General features: G+C 47.5%; 1 protein-coding gene across 6 annotated transcripts in view; it reads right to left on the bottom strand.

The window, feature by feature from the left end:
• The window catches only part of ttll5 (tubulin tyrosine ligase-like family, member 5), a 56493-nt gene that overhangs the window by 11316 nt on the left and 22026 nt on the right, over positions 1–23151 (bottom strand). For 3 of the 6 annotated variants that reach the window (XR_012926043.1, XM_076018219.1, XM_076018218.1), the window contains exons 18-28: positions 22845–22907; positions 22057–22205; positions 21529–21784; positions 19626–19743; positions 18432–18578; positions 18244–18335; positions 17984–18120; positions 16795–17367; positions 16079–16260; positions 13390–13547; positions 3141–3339 (exon numbers count right to left, since the gene is read on the bottom strand). Coding sequence is in view for 5 of the 6 variants with exons in the window: in XM_076018219.1 (XP_075874334.1) it covers positions 3141–3339; positions 13390–13547; positions 16079–16260; positions 16795–17367; positions 17984–18120; positions 18244–18335; positions 18432–18578; positions 19626–19743; positions 21529–21784; positions 22057–22205; positions 22845–22907 (2074 nt within the window). In the remaining variant the exon portion in view is untranslated. Of the gene's footprint in view, positions 1–3140; positions 3340–6867; positions 7109–13389; positions 13548–14216; positions 15339–16078; positions 16261–16794; positions 17368–17983; positions 18121–18243; positions 18336–18431; positions 18579–19625; positions 19744–21528; positions 21785–22056; positions 22206–22844; positions 22908–23151 lie in introns of those variants that run through there. The other 3 variants (XM_076018221.1, XM_076018222.1, XM_076018220.1) reach the window with 3 other exon arrangements.

The following is a 23151-nucleotide window of genomic DNA, read 5'->3' as shown; positions in this document are numbered from 1 at the left end:
AAAAAGACACAAAGTGGAGAACGAAACAGCGCATGAATCTCCTGCAAAGTCAAATTCTGGCACTGAGGACAGAATAAACTATGATAGGGATTACAGTCCTTTGGCTGACGGTTTGTGTGGCACCAGAGTAAAGAGATGGAAACTCTCCAAGTACGTCACACACTTCCAAGGGGCTTTGTTTTCAGGAGGCAGCTGATCGATTCCACAGCACTGGATACGTCCGATTGTGTGACTTGCCCCAGACTGCTCTCCAAACTGGGAGCACAATGGCAGCCAGGCTGTCGAGATAAGCCTGACCCGACGACGGACCAGTTCTTTACACAAACACAATCGTATGTTTGCACTTTTGAGGGAAGAGAAAAATCAAACCCTTTCCCAAAAGCGGAATAAGGAACTGCGATCTCTCCATTGTGGGAAAATATTTGGTTGCCCATCATTTAGTTGTGGGGGAAAAAAAAAAAAAAAAAAAAAGGGTTTGGCTTCAATCTGAGCAGATATTAATGAAATACCATCCTGTAACAAAACAAGGGCATGGTTTCAGGTCGGAGGAGCTGAGAGCCAAACACTTCCCATGATGTGTTTATTCACACAAGATCTCTTCAAAGGTTTGGAAAGGAGAGGAGCCACCTTTTCTTTTGTTCTGACATGATATTTTAGAGCCACATTTCACTCTGTCTGCAGTGCTGGGGAATGCTCAGCATACATTCCTTCCACGTCTCATGCCAATGCTATTTTCTCTGCAGCTTTATACGGTTATCTAACGAGCTAATGGTTTTCCAGCTACACAGCGCAGCTCGCTCAAAAGCGGCCGGCAGTGTGACAGCGCATATCTGATGTAATTTGCGCGTTGATAAATGAGAAGCTGAGTTTCCAGGTTGCGAGGTCCGTGGCTGCAGTTCAGATTCGAGCGGGTCCGGGGAGGGCACCTTTCTATGGCTGCCAGGTGGCTTCGGGCCAAGTTCGCGGAGGAGCCGCACAGTCTGCACCCAGTAACTGGAACGCGGAGCAGGGCGCCGGAACAGCGACGTGTCTTTCCTCTGATATGCATGCGCACAAACGCGCAGGCATTCAGAACGGCACCTTCTTTAAATGTGTCTCCTGTTGATTCACAACTTTGGAAACAAAAAATTTGGAGTTCAGAGTCCGCTGCTGTTGCCCAAGCCATTATTAGCCAACGTCTGGACCAATTAGGCTGCAAATACTGGGGATTGGAGAGCCAAGACGTGTCACAAAGGAGAACTTGGAGTACTCTGAAGATGGAGGACCATCGTTTCAGCGAGGACAGGCTTTGTACAGTCAGACTAAGAGGGATCAGTGGGGGTGGAGTGAATGGAGAGGGGAGGATAGGAAGATTAGGGAAGGTTGTCTGATTAGACGGTGGGAAAAAAAACGAATCCGGAATGGGCGAGCGGATGACCCCAGTTTGTCAGAGTCGAACAAAGGGACGAGTCCCCATCGGCACCAAGTCTGTCCGACCAGACTGGCTCCTCCTGCCTTTCACACGGCGTCGGAGCGACGTGGTCGGGGTAGGATAAAAAGAAAGCAACAATCCACGCAGCGACTGGGATGTGCGTGTGAGACAGAGAGAGAGAAAAAAAAGAGGATCACTTTCTTAAAAGGACTTGCGTCAGGCCGCTGAACCAAGCCAAGAGAAAATGTCACCTCAATTGCATTAATTGGGGCCCGAGCGGGATGGAGGAAAAACAATGACGTTAGAGCAAGTGCACTGCTTGGGAAAGATGCGAGTGAAAAAAAAAAGAGGCAAATCCAATCGTCCGCCCAGACAAAATGTCCATGAACTTCAGTCACCCCTGTCTCTCTCCATGGAGGACAGGAACAAACACTTCCTGCTGAAGGCCCCCTGACATTCAAAATTGACCAAAGTTTTTTCACAATATGAGAAAAACTCCGTAAAATTGAGTAGAGACCATCTTTTAAGCCATTCGCTTGCTCCATTTTTCAGAAAGAGCTCTCTGTGATGTCACAAAGGGCACAGGTAACTCTTCCGGGTGAGCGATGACAATCTCAGCCCCCTAGATTTTGCCCAACAAGTTCAAAGTCTAACATCTGTTTCACCAAAACCTAAAGGTTCATCTTTTCTTTTCTCTGAACGGTGCCAAATTGGATCAAAACCTCTGTTTATACTTTTACAAAATTGCTCTTTTTATCGTTCGGGTCGGCGAGATTGCAAATGCAGCTGAAAGTGGCCGCACAATGTAACATGGGAGTTCAGACAGACTGGATGGGCAGCGTTTCCCGATTACTCATCCGCCAGCGTAAACTTGGCCCAGTCGCCGAGCCAAACAGGATGATTTTGGGTTGAAGAGTCACGTTCCGGCCCTCCTGGAATGGGGAGGATACTGCCCTGAAACACCCATTTGTTCAATGGTTCGGAAAGAGATTCTCAGGATACTGCGGTGCATGACTATGAGGGTTTTCACTCAGTGTGGGTTGCGCATTGAACTCCCTGAAGCAGCCCTGTACTCAAATTATACTCTTTTAAAAGGCACAAATACAGTTTTATTTTTCTCTTATCAACTTATGGGCAGATAAACGGCAGTGCAGTTAGATTACCTTCAATAAAATATGATAAACAGCTGATTATAAAAGTGAAAGACTTCTATTCAAATGGTTACTCAATGAAGTGCAACATAGCTGGGACTTTAATACAGTATCTGCGTTTCCGTTACCCCTAGAATTGTGCAAAACCTAAATATGGCAATAAAGAACTGGTCATGGAAAAACACCTCAACTTGGAAAAACCTCTCAATTATGGCTAAAAGTTTTTCAGGCGTATCGATATGGAGGTATATCGCAAAAGTGTCATGAAATATCTAGAAATATCGCTTTTATTTTGCGAAAAAAAAACTGTAATGGAAATGCAACTACTGATAGCTGTTCTGGAGACTTGAGCGCCACACGGTGGGCACGGGCAGTTGACGTGGACCAGACAATTCGGCCGCAGTGGCCACACACAAGTTGCACAAAGGTTGTGTAACGTAAGCAAGACGACGAGCAATTAGCGCAAACATTTACCTTGTCCCACTGTTTTTTTTTTGCTGTTTTTTTTTTTTTTTTGCTGAAGTAAATTCATAGGTAAATAAATAGGCGGTGAAGCAATCAGGAGATCTCCTGTGTACCGGGTGTCTGAAGTGGCTCTGATCCAGAAATTGTTGAGGCTGAAGTCTTTGTTGTTGCAGTTTCTGGACCGCAAACTGAAGTTGGCATCTTCCCTGGGTGGGCTGGTAGTACTGCTGCGGGTTCGCTGCCCTCGTCAGGCCGTAGGTGCTCTGCAGCTGGCCGTTCCACGCCGCCTCCTCGTCTTTCGCAGGCCTGCGCCTTCACGAGGAAAGAAAGAAGGAAAGAAAGACGCACAGAGAGAAATCAGTGAAAAATAAATAAGTAAGTACGCAAAAACTCTGCGGCTTTGAGCACAACATCAGAAATCATCCAAACATCGTCGGGCTCGGAGACGCCAGTGGCAGTCGCGTCTAGTGTTGTTCTAGAAACTCGAGTCCTTGCGCAGCGACGCCGGGCCTCCGTTTCAAAAAGCAAGAGTGAAGGTCTGCGCCGCACAGCAGACCAACAAAAACACGCTTCAAGTCGGCAGCGTTGTATAACTACTGACATTTAGAGAGTGCATTATTAAGTGCGTTATTTCGTTGGTAGCACGCACCTAGAGCTGGAACCAAGAGTGGGGGGGCTCGGAGTAGCAGCTTATAGCTATTTTAAAAGTTTTTTTCCGTGCGCGCCGCAGTAATATCGCTGGAGAAAATATAACGGGACATTAAGCAGCACCGGGTTGTAAAAACCAGGAATGACAGAATAAGATTGCTAGAAAACGACTTCTTGGGTTTCATACAATTTTCTTTTTACTTAACGAAAGAAAAAAACACGTGATGCTTGTCAATACTTCAGAAGTCGAAGCAAGACTGTAAAACTCAGTTGTGACGGGAAACTTTACCACTTTCACCCGCTGTTAATAAGAATAACGTTTTATATGGACGCAGGGCTGCCAGAAGTGGGTGGCAAACGTGTCGGTTCAACAGTTTGACGATACGGCGCCGACGGCCGCGAAAGGCCCAACCTGAGCAAGTCTGCGGAAAAAGACGGACAAATCTTTTTCCGATCAACGCGGTCACGGCGGGAGGGACCCGATTGGAAGAAGCAACTGATTTTCAAAAGCCTGGATTCGATTCAAGCCGTGTCATGACGGGCCCGAGACAAGTAGCAGGCCTCGTCCTCGAGCGAAGGTTGAGACGTTTTATGGGTTGACGGGACGCGCTGGATTGTCCAAATCTTAATGTGCTCTGAGCAGGAACACGTGGCCGGCCTTTCGGGGCGGGTGGGGGAGGGGTGGGAGGTGAAAGGAGACACAGAAACGCAGAGACGGCGGCCGATTTGTTTGTTTTTTCCACCTCGAATGCACCTATGAGTAAGACCAGGATTAAACACAAGCGCCCTTTTGTGCCTTGTGGCCTACTTGTGGCCGGATTATGTGGCATTTAAGAGGCAAAATGGGAGACGGACGCGCCCTGATTGCGAGGAACCCGGCTCTTTTATCCATTGTCTGAGAGCGAGCCCCGTGTCTTTACGACGTTGTTAGTTGGGGTTAGTGAGTCAGTGTGTGAAATTTGCGCCGGCTCCTTTTTTTCTCTGGCGGCGACAAGTGTTTTCAACGGGAAAACCCGCTTTAAAGGGCCGGGGGTACGACAAGACGCCGCACGTCTCCTGCTTGCTTAATCACCCGCCGCTTGTGTCGGCGGCCATCTTCTCGCTGCCAGTTCTCATGCGGCCGGACAAAAAGGTAATTAGCCGGCGCTAATGCCCTCCCACACGCTCGCTCCGGCAGGCAGCGCGAGGAGAATCTGAGGGCTGAAGAATCTCCCCCTCTGCCCCGGCGCTCCGGCCGAGCTTCATGTTCCATTCGCATCACAAAGCCACAACCTGGAAAGCGAACCTTTTTGACGAGCTCCACGAGTTTGTAACTGGATTATTTGTCATTAGGACCTTAAGCCTGTTTCAGCCTCACTCTCTCTCTCCCTCTCTCGCTCTTACCCCCCGCCCCCCCATCCCTTTCTCTCTCAGTTTTTGGCTGCCGCTTAAGCAATGAGTTGACCAGCCTCCCCTTCAGACACACTTAAATCAAGCGGCTGTGGAATTCTATGTGCTGCTGTCTGTGTACCATCTGGGCCAAAAACAATGCCGTAAGAGCCCTATGGGGAACTGCAAAGAAACACGCGAGAGTTGGGGTAAAGTTCTTGGAGGAAAAAAAAAACTCGCTCCATTACATGCATTTATGTTTGTCTGTCTGTTGATGGAAGAGACTCAAAGGTCTTGTATCATGTGGAACTGACTTTACCAAGGTTTTATCCCAATGGTGATATGTCTCTCTAGCCTCTCACTGAACTCCCCAGAAATGAGAAAAGTCCGTTCTTTACTGCTAACAGAGCCTCGGCTTGGCAGGAAGCTGATACTGAGGAGGCTGTAAACAGAGGGCTAAGTACGCTGTTTAATGGATACAAGGCCACTCCACTGGAGAACGGAACAAAAAATATATACACTACCAGTCAAAGGTTTGGACACATACTTCTGAATTAACGGTTTTTCTTTCATTTTCATGACTGTTTATACTGTAGATTGTCACTCAAGGCATCAAAACTATGAATGAACACGTATTGAATCTGTATTAAACAAAAAAGTGTGAACTCAAACATTATATTTTAAATGATCTAGAATAGCCACCATTCATATAAAATAGATATAACATAACATATTTGGGGTTTTAACCTTTTTTTGCCACATTAATCCACATATCTTTGTCATATATTTGATGTCTTCATTATCTATCTACATTGTAGAAAGTAGTAAAGATAAAGAAGAAACAGGTGTGTCCAAACTTCTGACTGTTTGTGTACAAACAGAGATCTGAAAAATAAATATAATATTGTACCTATTGAGCTAGAATATGGGGCTAGTTTATTTGACCCACATGATGATGATGAGATCAAATATAAACTACATTAATCTCATAAAACGGTGGGGGCGCGAAGACGGGGCGCCCGGAGGAACTAACGCGTACAGATTTCGAGCGCTGATAGAACGTAATCAAACACCTTCGCATCAATTCGTGATCTACGCCGCGACTGACGCGATATTATGACTTAGCGCACGTAACGCTCAACGTCATCTTGTGTGGCAGGTACAAAATGTGATGTTGCGCATGACTGAAGTTGTTGATGTGGTCAATTTCATCAAAACAAGACCCCTGAAAGCGTTGCTATTCTCTGCACTTTGTCCGAGAGACATGGGACCACTTGCAGGTTCATCGGGATCCCTCAAGACACAGCCACGTCAAATTTGGGGCTTCTAGCCCATGAGGAACCCCGAAACCCTAACCCTAATTCCAGCAGTAACCCTAACCCTAAGCCGTTACAACTCCAGCCTTATCGCTAAACCCTAATGCCGTGCAAGTCTATGGGGTCGAAAGTCAACTTTGTCCTTGAGACATGAGGCCACTTGCAGGTTCATCGGGATCCCTCAAGACACAGCCAAATCAAATTTGGGGCTTCTAGGGGGCATGAAAAATTTTCTTCCTCCAAGGTGGGGCGTGACAGAGAAAGTTTGAGAACCACTGGGTTAAACTAAGGTGAAATATTAATTTTCTGGTGTTCGTAGCGCCCCCTGTATTTCTCAGTTCACCGGATGACACATGTACTGTAAAATACAACAAAAACCAGGCAACCAAGGACAACGTTATTTATTTACTAATTTATTTTCGCAGCCTTCCAAAACAAAGGATTGTCCCTGAACTTTTGCAGGCCGGGACACAAAAACAAGAGCCCCTTCTTTGTTTACTGCAATGCTTTCTCTCCACTTGGCAGCAGCTTCCAGCGCACACTAGACCGCTGGGACACTCAATACTACCTTTTTATTGGCATGTGGGCTATTTCTCCAGTCAAGGGGGGAAAAAAAACACTTTCCATCGGTAGAACATCACGGCAGGAGCCCAAGGAGAAGGTTTTTCCTGGTGGCCACGAAACAATAAAGGAGATCAGAATGAATTAAGAAAAGAAAAAAACCACGAGAGTTCCTCATCCAACACACGCTGACCAGTGAAACAGTGGGGAGAAAGGAGGAGGGGGGGAGAAAAAGGAGAACAACAGTTTAACATCTGATTTTCTCATCACTAATGCAGTACATGTGTGAAGCGTCGGCTATCTGGGACTTCCCTTCTCGCCGCTCTCTCTCTCTCTCTCTCTCTCTCTCTCTCTCTCTCTCTCTCTCTCTCTCTCTCCCTCTCTCTCCCTCTCTCTCTCTCTCTCTCTATTTCTCTGGCTCAGCTTACTGGCCCTCCACCCCCCCGCCCTCCCTCCTCCCGCACCCACCACCCCACTCGCACGCCGATGATACGGCTTACAGTAGAACAACAACAACACGGGAGTGGGAGTCGAGCACATGTGCGGCATCAATCTGGGCCCCGGCGCGAATGTGGGAGAAAGAAAGAGAGAGGGAAAGACAGAGAAAGGGGTGGGAGGGGAGGTGGGAGGGGAGGGGGGGGGGCGGAGATGACATCATGGCGCGCTATCTGAAACGCCTGGTCAGTGTAAACATCAGCTGGATGAGAGCGCGAGGGTATTTCCAGCCATTACTCGCTTGTTTGTTTACTGTCTTGGCGCGCGACCGACAAGAGCCGTCCTCAAACTGCAAGAAGATAACTGGTGTCCGGGCTTGACAATTCACCATGGAGTCGTTTCTAATTAACCCAGCGGTTAACTTTTTTTACCGGACCGTCGAATTAATTAAGCGGTTAAAAAAGTTTCAGTGTAAAGGCCTGGAACGGCTGTCTTTGAGTTGACCCCGGCAAGAAGCGCTGACTGCTTCTTCCTATTATTACTCCTCGCCGCCGCCGCACGGCTAACTAGATCAACAGATGAGACTAGCCAGTCCAGAGGACCTGTCCGAGTAGGAAATAATACAGAGCACATTTGATCCGTCTGACCTGACGGTAATTGAAGCGCTGTTTAAAAAGTTATGCAACCCGAGAGGACGATTTATTTTAATTCAATTACGCGGCTCCAAATTACAAATATTCCTGAGAGCGTGTATAAATAAGTAATACCTTCGCAAGTGTTTTGCAAGTGAAATCCGATGTGTTGCTTGGCCTCCCGAAAACGCTCCGCGTCTGGAAGTGATTCGGCAGCCTGTGATGCCGCGGCGACTTCCTGTTGTTTACATAGTTGATTGCGTTTGACTGAATGGCACCACAGACGCGTCCCCTCGCCGCCGTCGACTTCGGCTGAGGCCTTATCACGTTAAAATATTTACAAGGTTCAATGCGACGGGATTTCTTTCCCGCACCTGGCTTAAAGGGGGGGGGGGGGTTCGGTCACCTCGGCGGCGCTAATATAAACCAGGCGATACGCAGAGGAAACTCCTGATTGATAGCGATATAAGCGCTGCACCTTTGAATCAAAAACAAACCAAACACCGTTAAAAAGGTGTGTGTGTGTGTGTGTGTGTGTGTGTGTCCACTGAATTACACAAATCTACTCTCAACCATTCCTCAGAGGTTCTCGCTTCTTTGACTCCATCTGGCTCCAATCAGCGAGAGTTAGAAACTTCTCTCCATTTGAATTCACTGGAAAGGAGACATCAAACCAATTTTGCGGTGAAGCTCCTCCCCCCCTTCTTACCAGAGGATTTTTTTTGATGAGCTGTGTTGTTGGCTGCGCGCGTTGGCCGTTCTAAAATCTCGTGGAATGGTATGTCCTTACATAATTGAACAGAGTCAAACACCAAAGTATTGAACCAAGCTTAAAATAACTTGCGCAAACAGGCCGGTGGTATTTCTCAGCGCGAGCCCTGCCAGAGTGAACAAGGCGGTGCGAGTGATGGTGATGGTTTCCTGTCATTTGCATGGTCAGAGCGGAGAGAATGAAGAGGCGAGTGTGGACCGCACGCAAGTAATACAAGACAGACCAACGGCGGCTGTCAAAAATTCATAAAAACACACCAAAAATAGATTAAATTTTTTTTTTTTTTTTTTTTTGTGACAAGAAGACAACGTTCAAAAAAACAGTTTTGCTGAATTCACGGCCCTCCGTTTTTTTTTTTCACATAATTTTATAAGTGTGCGGAATGGAAATAATCATAAACACATCAGGAGGTCCAGCAACGGGAAATGGTCCCAAAAAGTTAAGAGAGCGGGTGTGGGGAGAAGACGAGGCAGCGGCTCTCCCACTGCTGATGTAGCATACCTGCTAGATTCTGCCGGCGCTACTTCAAAGCGTCGCGCTCCTCTTTGAAACCTATCACGCTTCGCCCCTGTGGTTGCTTAAAGAGACGGCCAGCTTAACGGCTTCAGCATGTTTGGCACCGGCCGTCGAAACGGGGTGTAAGGGGGTGGGTGGTGGTGGGGGGGAGGGGCGGGGCCGAGGGGGAAGGGGTGGAGGTGGTGAGGCGGGGCTGGGCCGGGCCAGGAAATTCAGTGTTATAAGAAACAGCAGCGAGGTGAATCGGGGCAGTTTACCCCAATGTCTAATTGAGGAAGTTTGGCTGTAACAGGCGGCGGACAGGAAGTAACGATTGATATACATGGTCCAGATAGTGCCACTCACGTGATGGAAAAAAAAAAGAAAAAAAAAAGAGAGGGAGTCATTGAAGGTGAGGCTGCATGGCTGTTGATTTACAATAGCGTTTCTTACAGATTGCCATCTTATGTGTGTGTATATGTATATAAATATATATGTATGTGTATATATATATTTATATATATACATATATATATATATATATATATATATATATATATATATATACATATATTTAAATATATATATATTTATAAATAGATAAGATAGATAGATAGATAGATAGATAGATAGATGGATAGATAGATAGATAGATATGCATATATATATAGATATATGATATAGACGCCCTATGAATTTATCTTTTCTTTCATCTGCAGTGTTGAAAAAAATTGCATTGCATCTCATCCCCCTTTTTATTTTTCAGAAGTGCTCTCATTTGACCCGGCACCTGGCTCCCTTTATCCACTGCACACACAACCTGATTGGTTATCTCCACAGAGTGAATGGAGGATGTAAACAAGCGGGCTGCACACAAAGCAGAATGTCAGGTTCACATCTTTAGATTCTATTACCTGGCCAGTCCAATCCAACATTTCCAACATTTTTTCTTTCTTTCTTTCTTTTTTTTAAAGTTACGGTAAAGAGCCATTTCAAGAGCTGGGAAATATCCCAGAAAGTCGCTAATGATGGCAATAAACCCTGAAATGAACTCTAAAATCACACTCAAAGAGGACCAATCATACACATTTTCTTTTTCTTTTTTTTTTACTGCTCGCCGAACCCGGTAGCAACTGCCCAATATTTCCTGGCGGTGCAGGGCCTGACATTGGACATGCACCCACACTCACTGGGAACTTCATTAGGTAAAATGTGCAATCGTTTGTTACACGAAAAATAGAATCGCATGGCGGCACGGACGTGATGAAATGCGAATATAATCAGAACAACAATCAGGATATATACACATATACATATATATACGTATAAATATATATATATACGTATAAATATATATATACGTATATACATATAGATAGATAGATAGATAGATAGATAGATAAGATAGATATGCACCTATATATATATATAGATATATATATACACATACAAACTGTATTTAACAGAACTCAATCAACTACAAGTAAGGAATAAAGCCTAAAACTTACTTCTGCAGTCCTTTTTTCTTTTCACTACAACCTTCAATGCTTTTCCTTCACTGTCTGAGAGCCCTCTCGTTTTGATAGAACAGCCGCTGCGGCAGCATCCACGCTGATGTCTTTCGCAGCAGCTCGGGCTCACGAGCGCGTCGTCTTTCCCTTGAAGGCCGGCTTGCGGCAAACGCTTCCTGCTTCCGTCACGACCCAGAAAAGGGCCGCAGAGAAACGACTGAAAACACTTTTGAGACCGGAGCGAAGCGAGACGGCCGCGTAGGAGTTCTCGCTCCGCGATCCAGCTGCGTTGCATGTTTGGTATTTTTTTTTCTCTCTCCCCCTGCTGCGGTTACATAACAGCGAAGGCAGCGGGTTCGATTAAAACGTCGCAGCGAAGCCGATCGACGCTGAATAAATCGCACCCTTAACAGCTGACATGTGTTCCCGGCCTTGTACTACACAGGCCCAGTGCGTGATCCGTCCTTGTCTTTTGTCTGCTGTTTTTTTGGCGCGGAGGGGAGCGAGGTGCGGGGTGAGCGCGAGGCCTTTCGGTAATTGCAGAGGAAAGAGCCTGGAGCGGACGAGAGCGCGCAGGTGTTGACACCGCTCCATCAGCGCTTCCCTCCGCCCACGGCAGGCGCAGCGCTGGAGGAGCTGCCAACACGGTTCGCACACGCTGCGCGCAACTCCGGAGTCGTTTCCAATTGTAAGTTACTCCACAAAGCACGTGAGAGAGAGAGAGAGAGGAAAAAAAAATACATAATAATAAATTGCCCAATTTTGGCCTCGCACTCAAATGGCCTGACTTAAAAAACGTGTTGGCAGCGCGCAATCTTTTCCCAATCTTCGCCGTGAAAAGTCATCAGAGACCATTAAAAAAAGATTTTAGACTCTATTGAGGGTGACCTAACAGGCTTCTACTTAGGGCCTGTAATTAAGACCTGTGTAAAGTTGATTACCCTGGATATGTTAAGGATTGACTTGGCAAAAGGTGACTGGCGAACACGTGAAGCCAACAATCGGCCGCAGTATCTGCGCTCAGCGGGGGAGTGCAAGGGATTGAGAAAAACAAGGGGAGGTTGTGCGTTCTTCGCTTCAATGTTTCACTCGGTGCGAAATTCAAGGTCGGGGACAAAGTGATGCATTTTACCTCGAATGCTTTCCCAAAAACAGAACAAAACAAGACCATTGCTCATTTTTCTTCTTTCTACTTGAATCCCTGCTGCTGATGTCTGGCGGTGAAGCACATTTTACATCACAACGTGTTTTTATAAACAAGCAAGCCAATGAAAAGTCAGAGTATAAATTGAATATCGGCGCTGCCTTTTTCGATGCGGGAGGTTCTGGACGGATAAACAAGCAGAACGGCGCTCTGAAATGACGCTGTTTACCGGCCAGAAGACAGCAGCTTTTAACCTCCGGGGATTAAAAGGTGAATCCGTTCTTCACTCCCCTCTTACTCCGTCTCTCCGAGAGTGAGTCACGGCGTAACCGACTGCAATCTGTCTTTGTAGACGACTGACTGGAAGGCTCGCGGAGCTCGAGAGCGAGGGGAAAAGAAGAGGCTGGAAGGAAAAGGCCTGAGTCTCTGGTGAGTGACGAGTTCAGCGAGAGGCTAAACGGAGGAAGAACGAAGTGAACACGTAGACACACACACACACACACACACACACACACAAAAAAAAGAAAACGGCTAATAGGCAGCGAGGTATGTTGTCGTTTGCGTGCAGTGAGAGTGCGCTTCACACTAAGGGCCTTTCCCTCAATATGTGGGAATTTATACAGCCTGTTTTAACTATTTTTGATCCTGTTTTTGATCAATCAACTCGCCATTGTCAATTAAAAAGTCACATTGACAGACTTGCCACTTATTCCTGTACCTGAACTGTGCCCAAAGTGCTTTACAGTGGTCTCTCGTGCACGCGCACACGCACACATCAGTAAACATGACAAGAATTAAATTCATCTGCAGCTCATTTTGTCATTGATTTTCCTCAACTCGAATGTGAACTGTTCTAGTTGTCCCCAACCAAGAATAAAAGAACTTTAAAACAATCTTTTAAACTTCCCGTCGCATATGTAGGCTGTCAGGTGCAGTGTTGGCCAACTACTGCAGGTATGGTGTACAGCAGGGGTCACCAACGTGGTGCCTGCAGGCACCAGGTAACCCCCAAGGACCACATGAGTAGCCCACAGGCCTCTTTGAAAAAATTTAAATTTATCCAACCTTGTTATGTTGTATTGTTGGTAATTATTGAGATCATTAACTTGCTAAGTGTCTTCACATAATGGAGTAGTTTGTTATTTCAGGAGGGTGTAGCCAACTGGTAGCCCTTCATATGACTCAGGACCCATGAAGCAGCTCTCAGCGCCAGGTTGGTGACTCCTGGCGTACAGGAAGTGGGAGTCATGTGTGCAAGCTGCGTGAAGCTGAGTTCCTGAAAACCTTCTGCCTAGTCAGCGATCATTTCCCAACAGGTCCGGCTCTTATTGTTTAACAGTTCCCCCGTGCACCCAACTCCAACAGAAAAGCTGTGTTTTGAAAGATCTCCACCTCCTCCTTGAGGACAGGGCTGACTCCTTACTGTCATTGAAACAACATGAAAAGCCTTTATTTTGGATTCTGCTCCACATCTACTCACCCGGTGCTGCTGCACAGCTCCGCTCCTGAATGCACGGCCTTCACTGGCCTCTGAGAGGCGGTGGCGGCGGCGGCGGCGGTGGTGGGATGGCGTTCCCGAGAGTTGAGCGTGAAGCTCTCTCTGCTCAGCACCCTGTTGGCCAGGTTCATCTTGCTGAGCTGCGGACGCAGGAGACAATTTCAACACACAATCCGACTCGACGCGACGCCAGTTTAAACAAACACAGCGCTACCAGTCATCTCGCTCTCTCTCTCTCTGTCTCGCTCTCTCTCTCTCTCTCTCGCTCTCTCTCTCTCTCTCTCTCTCTATCTCTCTCACTCTCTCTCTCTCTCTCTATCTCTCTCTCTCTATCTCTCTCTCTCTGTCTCTCTCTCGCTCTCTCTCTCTCTCTCTCTCTCTAGCTCGCTCTCTCGCCCTCCTCTCCTCCCTCACAAAAACCGATTCATTCTCCCGTATCTGGAGGTGATGTGAAATGTACACACGGCACAAGGCAGAGCCGCTCTCCTAGGCCTAGGTGGTCCATCCTGGGCCTCCCTGCTAGCATCCTCCGCACGACAATAACATCAGCTTGCACCGCTGCACGTTCCGCCACCGGGAAGCATGTTTTAATATTTAGGAGGAGAAATTAATTACGCAGCTGCGGCAGTTTTATATTTACTTTATTTCCTCCGGTGCGCCGAGCGCGCGAGGGGAAACCTGCGAGGCTGCCAAGCGCAGCGGGGCGCCTGCCAGCGGGGCCGCGGCTCTCGAAGAGCCGGCCGCCAACGTGTACTGGCCGCGTTCAGTTCCACCCGGGCTGCCGATGTCCGAGCGCTTTTTGAATGAAAGGCGGAGGGTCGTCACTCGACGACGCCGGCGATTTGTTTACGCTACAAGACGGTCCGTGACGAGGCGGGGGCAGAGGTGGGGGGTGCTTGGCGGTGATGTGCGGGGCGTAAACACGTCGGAGGGATTTTCTCCGAGATAGCTGCGCGCCTGGCTTCGCTCAAGTTCGGTTTCTGCGCTCGGCCGCGCGGGCCTCGCACGAGAGTGAGCGATGGCTTTCGAAAAGCTCGGAGGTCAGCCCCGTGCAACAGGGTGTTGCTAATGTTTACAGAGTTCTCCATTTAGTCCAGGGAGTGATTTAATGACCTCAAATCTTGAGCTCTTATGAGGAAAAAAGAAAAAAAAAAAAAGATGAAAAAAAAAGCGCAGAAAAAATCTACCCCTGAGCCTTTAAGTGCAAAACACTGAACTACTTTCCCCCCTCCGCCGAGGCAGCCGCTGCCAAGCCCCGGGATTAAGCATCGACGGGGTATACAACAAACACCTTTTTCAGACAGGCAGAATAACGTACGCTCAAAGGGAAGCCATAAAACCTACAGTCTGTGTGGGCTGCTGAGAAGGAGGAGGAGGAAGAAGAGGAAGAGGAAGAGGAGGAGGAGGAGGAGGAGGAGGAGGGCTCCCCGTGCCGAAATGACAAAAACCCCTGGTGGAACACAGGAGAGGAAGGTGGCGACGGAGCCAAGGGAGCGGCTGCTCTCCTGCTCAGCGCCAATTTGACACATTCCTCTATTTATAAGCATCAATTACCAGAGAAACATTGCTGCTTGTTAAGCATCAACCGAAATCACTCCCCCATGGCGCATCCGATAATGAGACCTCACACGGAGCAAAGCCGCGGCTCACCGCTGTTTTCAGGGGGCAGCCAGATATTCAAACCCCCTCCAGTGTTCCGGGCTGGACCACCCCACAACACTGCCCCGGAGACTGGAGGTGTGTGGGGGAGCAACAGACCCTCTGGCTCCGACTGGTCTGTCAGATCCATGGATGCATTGTAAGAACTGGATACCGCACTGACAATATGGCAGAGGAGCAATTTTTTCCCAGTGGCCACTCACGGTACTGCGGTCCAAAAAACATTTTCCTTCCCAGAGACCGCAACAGTACAGAAGCACATTGCTGCCACCCTTGAGAAAAAACAGGGCTCAGTTTCTCCTTATAACGTGATCATTTTCACGTTATATTGTGACCTATCACGTTAATACGTGATCATTTTCATGTTATATTATGAATTTATAATGTTATTTCGTGATAATTTTTGTGTTACTTTGTGAAAGGTTCACGTTATAACGTGAAATTTATCACTTTATTTCGTGATAATTCTCGCAAAATAAAGTAATAGTTTCATATTTTTACGTATAAGTTGAAACTTTCACAAAAAAATTGGAAAATTATCACATGATGGGAAGTGCGCTCTATGCATGCTCTATGGCGAATCAGATACCGAACTGCCAAAATGGTGGCACTGTGATTTTTTCCAGTGGCTAGTCGAGGTACTGCAGCACAAAAACTCAATGCGGCCCAAAAAGGCATTTTTCTCAAAGACTGCAATGCAAAAATGCGTAATATGTCTGACAGGACCACGGCGAAAACTAAAAGTCAGTTCATAATAAATCTTTCTAATTGTAGATTTTTATGTCAAGGACTTTTAATCTTTCTAAAAAATGGACTAAAGCTAGAAAACCGCCAGAGACCTCACAGCGAGACACAGCGGCGGCGCACCAGCAGCGCCGGGATTCTTCTCCCTCGCGTATCAGCTGGCGGGTTGCTTCATAACTAAACAAAATGTCATCTCTGAGCGCGGCGAGCGTTTTCCCTCCGCTCCCGACGGGAGTAGCCGCTGGGCAACGCCTGGAACGAGCCTCACCTGTTGTGTCAGCAGGTTGATGTGGCTGGAGCTGGCGTACTGCCGCACGGCCTGCTTGTCGGCCAGCTTCTGCAGGGCGGAGATGAAGGCCTGCTGGTTGGACGGCGCCGACAGGGAGTTGAGCTCCTTGAACGTCCCCGCCGAGCTGGACTTGAGCTTATCGGAGGCGCTCCTCCGGATGACTGGCAGGGCGGTAAACAACAGGCTGACGTCAACTCAATCATTTGATTCAGAGGGGCGATTTTCCATGTGAAAATGCAAACGCTCTGTCTGCAGCTGTTGTGTAAACAGGAAAAACTGTGTCTGTGGAGACGGTCATGTCACAGCTCCACTTTGCTGAGGTGTAACATACAGTAGTATATAGCAGATAAGCTTTTGTTATTTCATTATAAGTTTTAAAAGGTCCAATGTGTAAAATTTTGGCTGGAATTATGATTTTTATATTGGTAAAAGTTTAACATACTGCCCATAAATACAAAAATAAAAGTGTATACTTGCTGTACAAAAAAAGTAACCCTTAGAACGGTTCTCATAGAAGAATATACATAGAATAAGGCCAAGACAAGACCATTAAAAAGTGGTCTTCAGACTGGTCTCGAGATCAAGACCAATCTCGAGTACTGCTATCTGGCCTGAAATGCCGGATACCATCAACCAACCAACAACCTCAAAATGTTGTCGCCGTGCCAGCGTTGACAAAAAGTTTGTGCACTCACCTTGACCCGAGGAGAAAGGTCTGGAGAGCTTCTGGTCGTAGGTGAGCGTGGCGCTGGGGACTGAAGACGCGGCGCCGGAGCCGGACACGGAGGAGGAGGTGGAGGAGGAGTGGATCCTCCTGAAGCCCTGCACCGGCTGACCGGAGATGGCGCTGGCGCCGGCGAAAATGGACGTCCACAGAGACCGGGGCGACTGGGCCACGGCTGCCGAGGAGGACGAGGAGGAGGGGGAGGAGTACGCCGGAGGCTCGCAGAGGGCCTCTGGGCGGCAGTAGTGCGACTTGGCCAGGGACTGCGCGTAGGACGGCGGCTGAGCGGGCGGCGGCGGGGGGCAGTGCAGGGGCAGGGAGGCGGAGGCGGACAGGTCGCCATGCGGATGGATGTGCGCCGAGTCTAAAGTCACGGGAAAAGTGGAGGAATGCTGCGAACCCTGGACCTCCGGCTTCGCTGCAACTGTTGACTGTTGGTCAGGAAGTGGACCAGCCGCGGCCTTGATGTCTGGGTCACTGCCGATCTTCCTCATTGTGTGCGAGTGCTCCGAGGTGCTGGAATCCTTTCTGGCCAGAGGCAGAGCTGCTCGAAAAAAGAAAAAGGAGAAAAGCCAGAAGCTACTTTATCGCCCGCTCGCCATTCCTCGCCTCTGACACACATCGGGCCGCTAATCGTTTGAAGCTGACCCCTCGTTCACACTGCGACTCAGTCTCTTTCTTTTCTCTTTTCCCTTTGCTTTTTTTGTCTTTCCTCGGGGGGGGGTTGTTTACAAACTGAAAACAATTCCTGTTTACCGCACTTGGGAAAGAAAATATTAATGCGAATAAAAGCCAAATGCAAGGAGAATTTTGGTGGGAGAAAGCGCGAGAGGAACCGGGCCTGGTTCTCCTTTGCCAGAGTGAGGGCAGAGAGAGATTTGAGCTGGATACCAAATAGCGCAACGCTCATTTCCTAAAGGATGCCTTTGTTTTTTGGGGTTTTTTTGTGGGTCTGATGGGATTTTTTTTTCTCTGGATCTACACAGATAATAACTGGGGTGAATGTCATTCGGATTTTGTGGCTTTTTTAATGCTTTTTATTTCCCTGTTACACTAAGATGTCATCATTCTTTTAATCCTGTTCTCATCCTACGACACGGTTAAAAAGAGACTGTGTGCACAAGCGGCCGCGTCCAGGGCCCGGGCCGAGGACGACTCACTTTTGGAATTCTCACAGTTGCTTGAGGCATTTCCTTCACGGAAGCCTTTCTTAACACTCCTTTTGGTCCCGAGGAAAACGGAGGACGACTTATTTTTTTGCGTGTAGAACGTCAGCACCTCCTCCAGATCGTTTTCGCTGTTGAAGTGCAAAAAAAAAAAAAAGCGGGGGAAAAAGAAAATGATGAAGATGAAAAATGCGTATGGCAGGACTGCAGCCGCACAGCACAGGGCGGCAACGAGGCGAGCGCCTCCGACCAACCTGGCAGCGGAGATGTACTCCTGGAACATGGTGGTGCTGACACAGTGCTCAGCTTTGCTGTGCTCGTGTTTCCTCGCCATGTGATCGGTCTCCTGAGGAGAGGGCAGAGAATAGGAGAGGGCTCAGCGTCGGCGGGCGCTCTCTCCCCCCCTTTGAAGCGTTCGCCCGCAGGTCGAACAGAAAAGTACCTTGTTGTAGCAGCGGATAAACTCGCCGAGCTGGTAAGACAGAATGCGTCTGCGGTCTTGGAGAGGAAGATGCGGATTGGGGAAGACCACCTTGATGTCGTGCTGAAGGTTACTGGCCGCTCTTTTCAGGAAGCGAATCACCAGTTCCTGCAAATGGAAAGGGTAGAAAAGATTTGCAGAGCGACTGTAGCTCAGGCGTTGGAGCGGGTTGTGCAATGGCCAAAAGGTTGCCGGTTCAAATCCCGCTCTATCTCTGACGTTGTGTCCTTGGGGAAGAGGAAATTTTACCCACATTGCCTTGTACGGATGTCGGGTGGTGGTCAGAGGGGCCAATTGGCGCGAATGGGATTTTTTTCTGCAGTACCTCGAGTGGCCACTGGGTAAAATCGGCACGCCGCCATATTGCCAGTCCAGTATCCAGTTCTTATAATACATCCATGGTGTTAATGTGGTATGAATGGATAACGGATTCAATGAAAAGTGCTATTTAAATCCAATCCATTATTATTATAAACGTTCCACTCCATGTCCATACGATACGCACAAACGAAGAAGGCTTTCATGCACAGTAAAGTTCTGCAACATACAGTGTGATTGCCGCTCGTATCTCCAGTTGCAACCGAGCGCACGCCATCTCATTCTGGGAACGCTCCCCTCATCGTTGCACATAATACGACCTGCGGGACGGTGGGAAGGTTTTCCCCTCTTCGTTCTGAGCCACTAAACTCATAAAGCAACACTCGGACCCACCGGGCCGTCGCTGCCCGCGTACATGAGAACAACCCCCGCCTGGTCTGTACGTGGCGGCATCGACGGTACTTTTTGGGGGCCCGTCCGCAAAAAGCACGGCTTGAAGAACATTGGGGTTTTTTTTTGCTAAAAGCTGGGGAAAATGTTGCAACAGTTTTGAGAAAGTAGCAACAGAAATTTAGATTGAAAAAAAGTCATCCGCACAGGAGGCTTTAAGTTACACTCGCGTCTGCAAGTTAAACGGGAGCAATAGCGGAATATTAATTTTCCTTTGCGCTCATGCAGACACGGTGAATGACTGAATGATTGATTCTTTTCTGCGTCCTTCAGGGGCCTTTCAGGCTTCCAAAGTGGAAAGTCCAGAGCGCCAACGCACAAATACCAAAAGACAACAACCCCCTGGGGGAAATTCCAGCCGCATGCATTTATGTTTTATTAACGTACCATTTGCTCGTTGTCTTTGTCCGGCCAAGCCGGGATGGTGTTGGCCTGGCTCTCCGCCAGCAGTCTCTGCTGGACCCGCTGCAGATAGGAGGAGAAAGCCATCCGGGCCTGCACTTTGCTAAAAATAACAGAGAAAAATGAAGCGCGAGATGAAAGCAGGCGCCGCCGCCGATGACACCATGACAAACGGCCTTTTGTTGTTTACTTAAAACTCGCCTGCAAAAGTTATTTAGTGGCATTAAAAGCTGCCACACATCTGCTGCGGCAGATGAAATAACAGCGAAAGCTTGTGTTGTTTCCTGATATATGACCCATAAATCTGGAATGTATCAAGCCGCTGAAACTCGGTGTCCCTTTCCTGCAACTCTTTGAATTGATTATCTGTCTCTGCGGACCAGGTGAGCCTCGAACAGCCGGTCGCTGAAATATTTTTGGGAAAAACAATGATAACCTGCGCTATAATTTCCCTCCGTCATGCCTGGCCCTGGCAAGCGCTGAGGAATTTCTACAAAGTCAGACTTGTTATCGCAATTCCTCCACAAATGATAATTTCCGCCACAACTTTTACGGCCCACAGCCTCCGTTGCGCTTATAGGCGGCGGTTGGCACAGGTTGCGCACGTCTGGGAGTTAATATACAGTTTATACGACTTTTTTTTTTCGTTGGCCGAGCTACTTTGTAAAAACACTGCACAGAGGCAACAGTTTGATTTACGGCTCAGTTAAATTTTGTTCACACATTAGGTTCTATCCTTCCACAAGAGGCACATCTATCACGGACTGTTGCACATTTGATATAGTCGAGTGCAGAATTGTTCTTTTGTATGGAACAATGCAGGGCAGCTTGATTGCTCATGTTTCAACTCTGATAATCGAATCCAATTCGCCGGGTCAAAATGTGAGCAGGGTTCAGTCCTGAATGGTGTTGCCAACCGGCTCCACTGGAGGTAAAGAAGTGTGATGAGTGTTTTCAGATGTGACGGAGGAGAAACGTTGAGAGTTTCTTTCAAAGGGGGCCTTCATCTCATTGGGGGACCAAAGATTTTTATTTGTTTTATCCACGGTGAATGACAAAATGAAGTCCAGGCTTAAAACTTGATTTGATTACACTACATATGCCATTACTGAATGTCACCTGCTTTTTATAGAATTATGTAAGTTGCAGGGGCACGGGCGGGTTTTAACATTTGTTGACCGAGTAAATAAAAAGACAGGGGCAGACAGTGACTCAACCTGTGGTTGGAGCGGACAGCTAGTATTACTTTTGTCTCTATTTTCTTTTCCAAGAACACCAGAGGTAAAATTCCAAAAATTCAAGGGCCACATTTCTTCACCGTCTCATTTCTGGTTGTATCAGTGCATGTTAGGGACCTGACCCTCTTTAAACACAATGTAATAAATACTACCTATCAATGTATTTGCACATATATATATCTGTTTTATATACATATATATGTACTTATATACACTACCAGTCAAAAGTTTGGACCAACGCAATGAGTTTAATGTCTTTTCTTTCATTCTCATGACTATTGACATTGCAGTTTCTCACTGAAGGCATGAAAACTACGGATGAACACACATTATGTAGGAAACAATGAAAGTGTAAAATAACTTGAACGCCTTTAATATTTTAACTCTTCAAAATAGCCGCCTTTCATTAAAAAACATATTCAGAGTTAATTAACGTGTTTTTCTTGACATACATTATGTTCATATATTTGATGTCTTAAGTATCCATCTGCTGTGTCGAAAGTTTTAACGAAAAAAAAAAAAAAAGGCATGAGAAGGTGTGTCCAAACATTTGACTGGTAGTGTATATATCAAACATCAGCAGCATGTACTGTATATTAAACCTATATATTTAACACATAAGCAGCAGTCCAGGGTGCAGACAGACCGACCTGAGGTTCCAGCCCTGATGGAGGATGTTGAGCAGGTTGATTTTGGGCCTGGCACTGTCCCCGGCCGCCGCCGAGCTGGACAGAGCCTCGGCGTGGCAGCTGTCCAGCTGTGTGACCATTTGTTTTTTCAGCTCGGCTACTAAAACCCTGTGTGAGTCTGGCTCGGGAAGCTCTTCCACCTCCTGCCTTCTCTCCAGAGCGCAGCCCTCTCCCTCCTGACTGCCGCTCGCCGTCAGGGAGGTCCTGGATTCCTTCCCTGAGGTATGCAAAGCATCGCGAGGCAGCGCGGATGTTAGTTGCATCACCGGCATTTCGGACGAAACACACACATGAAATACGCTCAAAAATAGATTTTTTTTTTTCTCTCTCTTTTTATTGTTGCTGCGATGAAGTGCACTCGTTTCCCGGTCGAATCCGGCCAAACTCCCTTATTGGAAACAGAAGTGCTTTAGCTTGTGATGTTGCTCTATTCGGCCGCGCTCTCCTTAGGCCGCTTTGGTAAATCGAAGCAGAAAACATGGAGCCTACCCGATCTCCTCTTCCCCGAGGCATGGCGATGACTCAGGTGGCGATGTCTCTTCTTACGTGTCTCCAGAGAGAGCAGCTTCCTCTCATACTGGACGACATGACAGCCGTGGAGGGCGTCCACCTGCAGCTGCACATTCCCCTTCAGATTCCTGAGGGACGGAACAAGACATGTCAACACCAGTGTAATTACAACCACTATAATGATTTATATGAGCATAATAAAGGGGAGCAATGTTTTTTTCTCTATTTATTTTTTTTTTAAAAAAAGGAAAGTGTGGTTTAGTAGCTTGTCCAGATGTTGGTGCATTCAAAAAAACGGAGGGCCCGAGGAGCAGAAAATGACTTTCGGGGCGATAACAGCTTAAAAACATCACATTAATCTTGCCACCTAATAAATAAGCATAAAATCTAAAGTGTGCAACAGTCGAAGGTGTTAAAAAGTTTCAAGTTTCACTATTACTGGAGTGCCCTCGACGCAGGTCGCATTGCAAAAACATATGGCTCATCGAAAACATCTGTCTTTCCCGTCCTTCCCGTCACCCCCCATCCCCCCCCCCCTCCATTCCCCCCCCCCCCCCACCACCCCCACCGCTTGATGCCACATGCACACTGGGCACTTTCTGGAAAAGTTGACTGGGCGACATCCCTGCAGCAGCCGTCCCCTCTCACCTATCCAGTCGGGACGAGACCAAACAAAACGCCACGTTCGAGCCCGGCCATTCCCACAGAGTGATGGAGACATTTATTTCCCACTCCCCGACGTTCCCGACCACAATGGAAACGCTTACCTTCCATGGAAAAGTCTGTTTGCCAGTATGTAGCTCAGGGACGTCTTGGACTCCAGATAGCCGCTGAGAGAGAATGATAATGAGAAAATCATTATAATCATGAATGCAGGGAACCCCTAATTACACTTTAAATTATTATTTGTAGCCTGTGTTTTTTTATGTTCTGGTGGCTACTGGTCTGGGAGCTGACAGTGTGAATGAAGTTTTTTTTTGTTTGGAAAAAAAAATGTCCACAGATTTCAAATCCTACCAGGGAGGAATGAGGATTTAAGTCAATCATAACTTAGTCTAAAATTTCCCAAATCCA

The sequence above is a fragment of the Nelusetta ayraudi genome, unplaced genomic scaffold, assembly GCF_046127955.1.
Source record: "Nelusetta ayraudi isolate G7.1 ecotype Tasmania unplaced genomic scaffold, CSIRO-AGI_Nayr_v1 ptg000007l, whole genome shotgun sequence".
Taxonomy (NCBI): domain Eukaryota; kingdom Metazoa; phylum Chordata; class Actinopteri; order Tetraodontiformes; family Monacanthidae; genus Nelusetta; species Nelusetta ayraudi.
The sequence above is the reverse complement of the archived record's forward strand: the minus strand, read 5'-3'. Positions and strand labels throughout refer to the sequence as shown.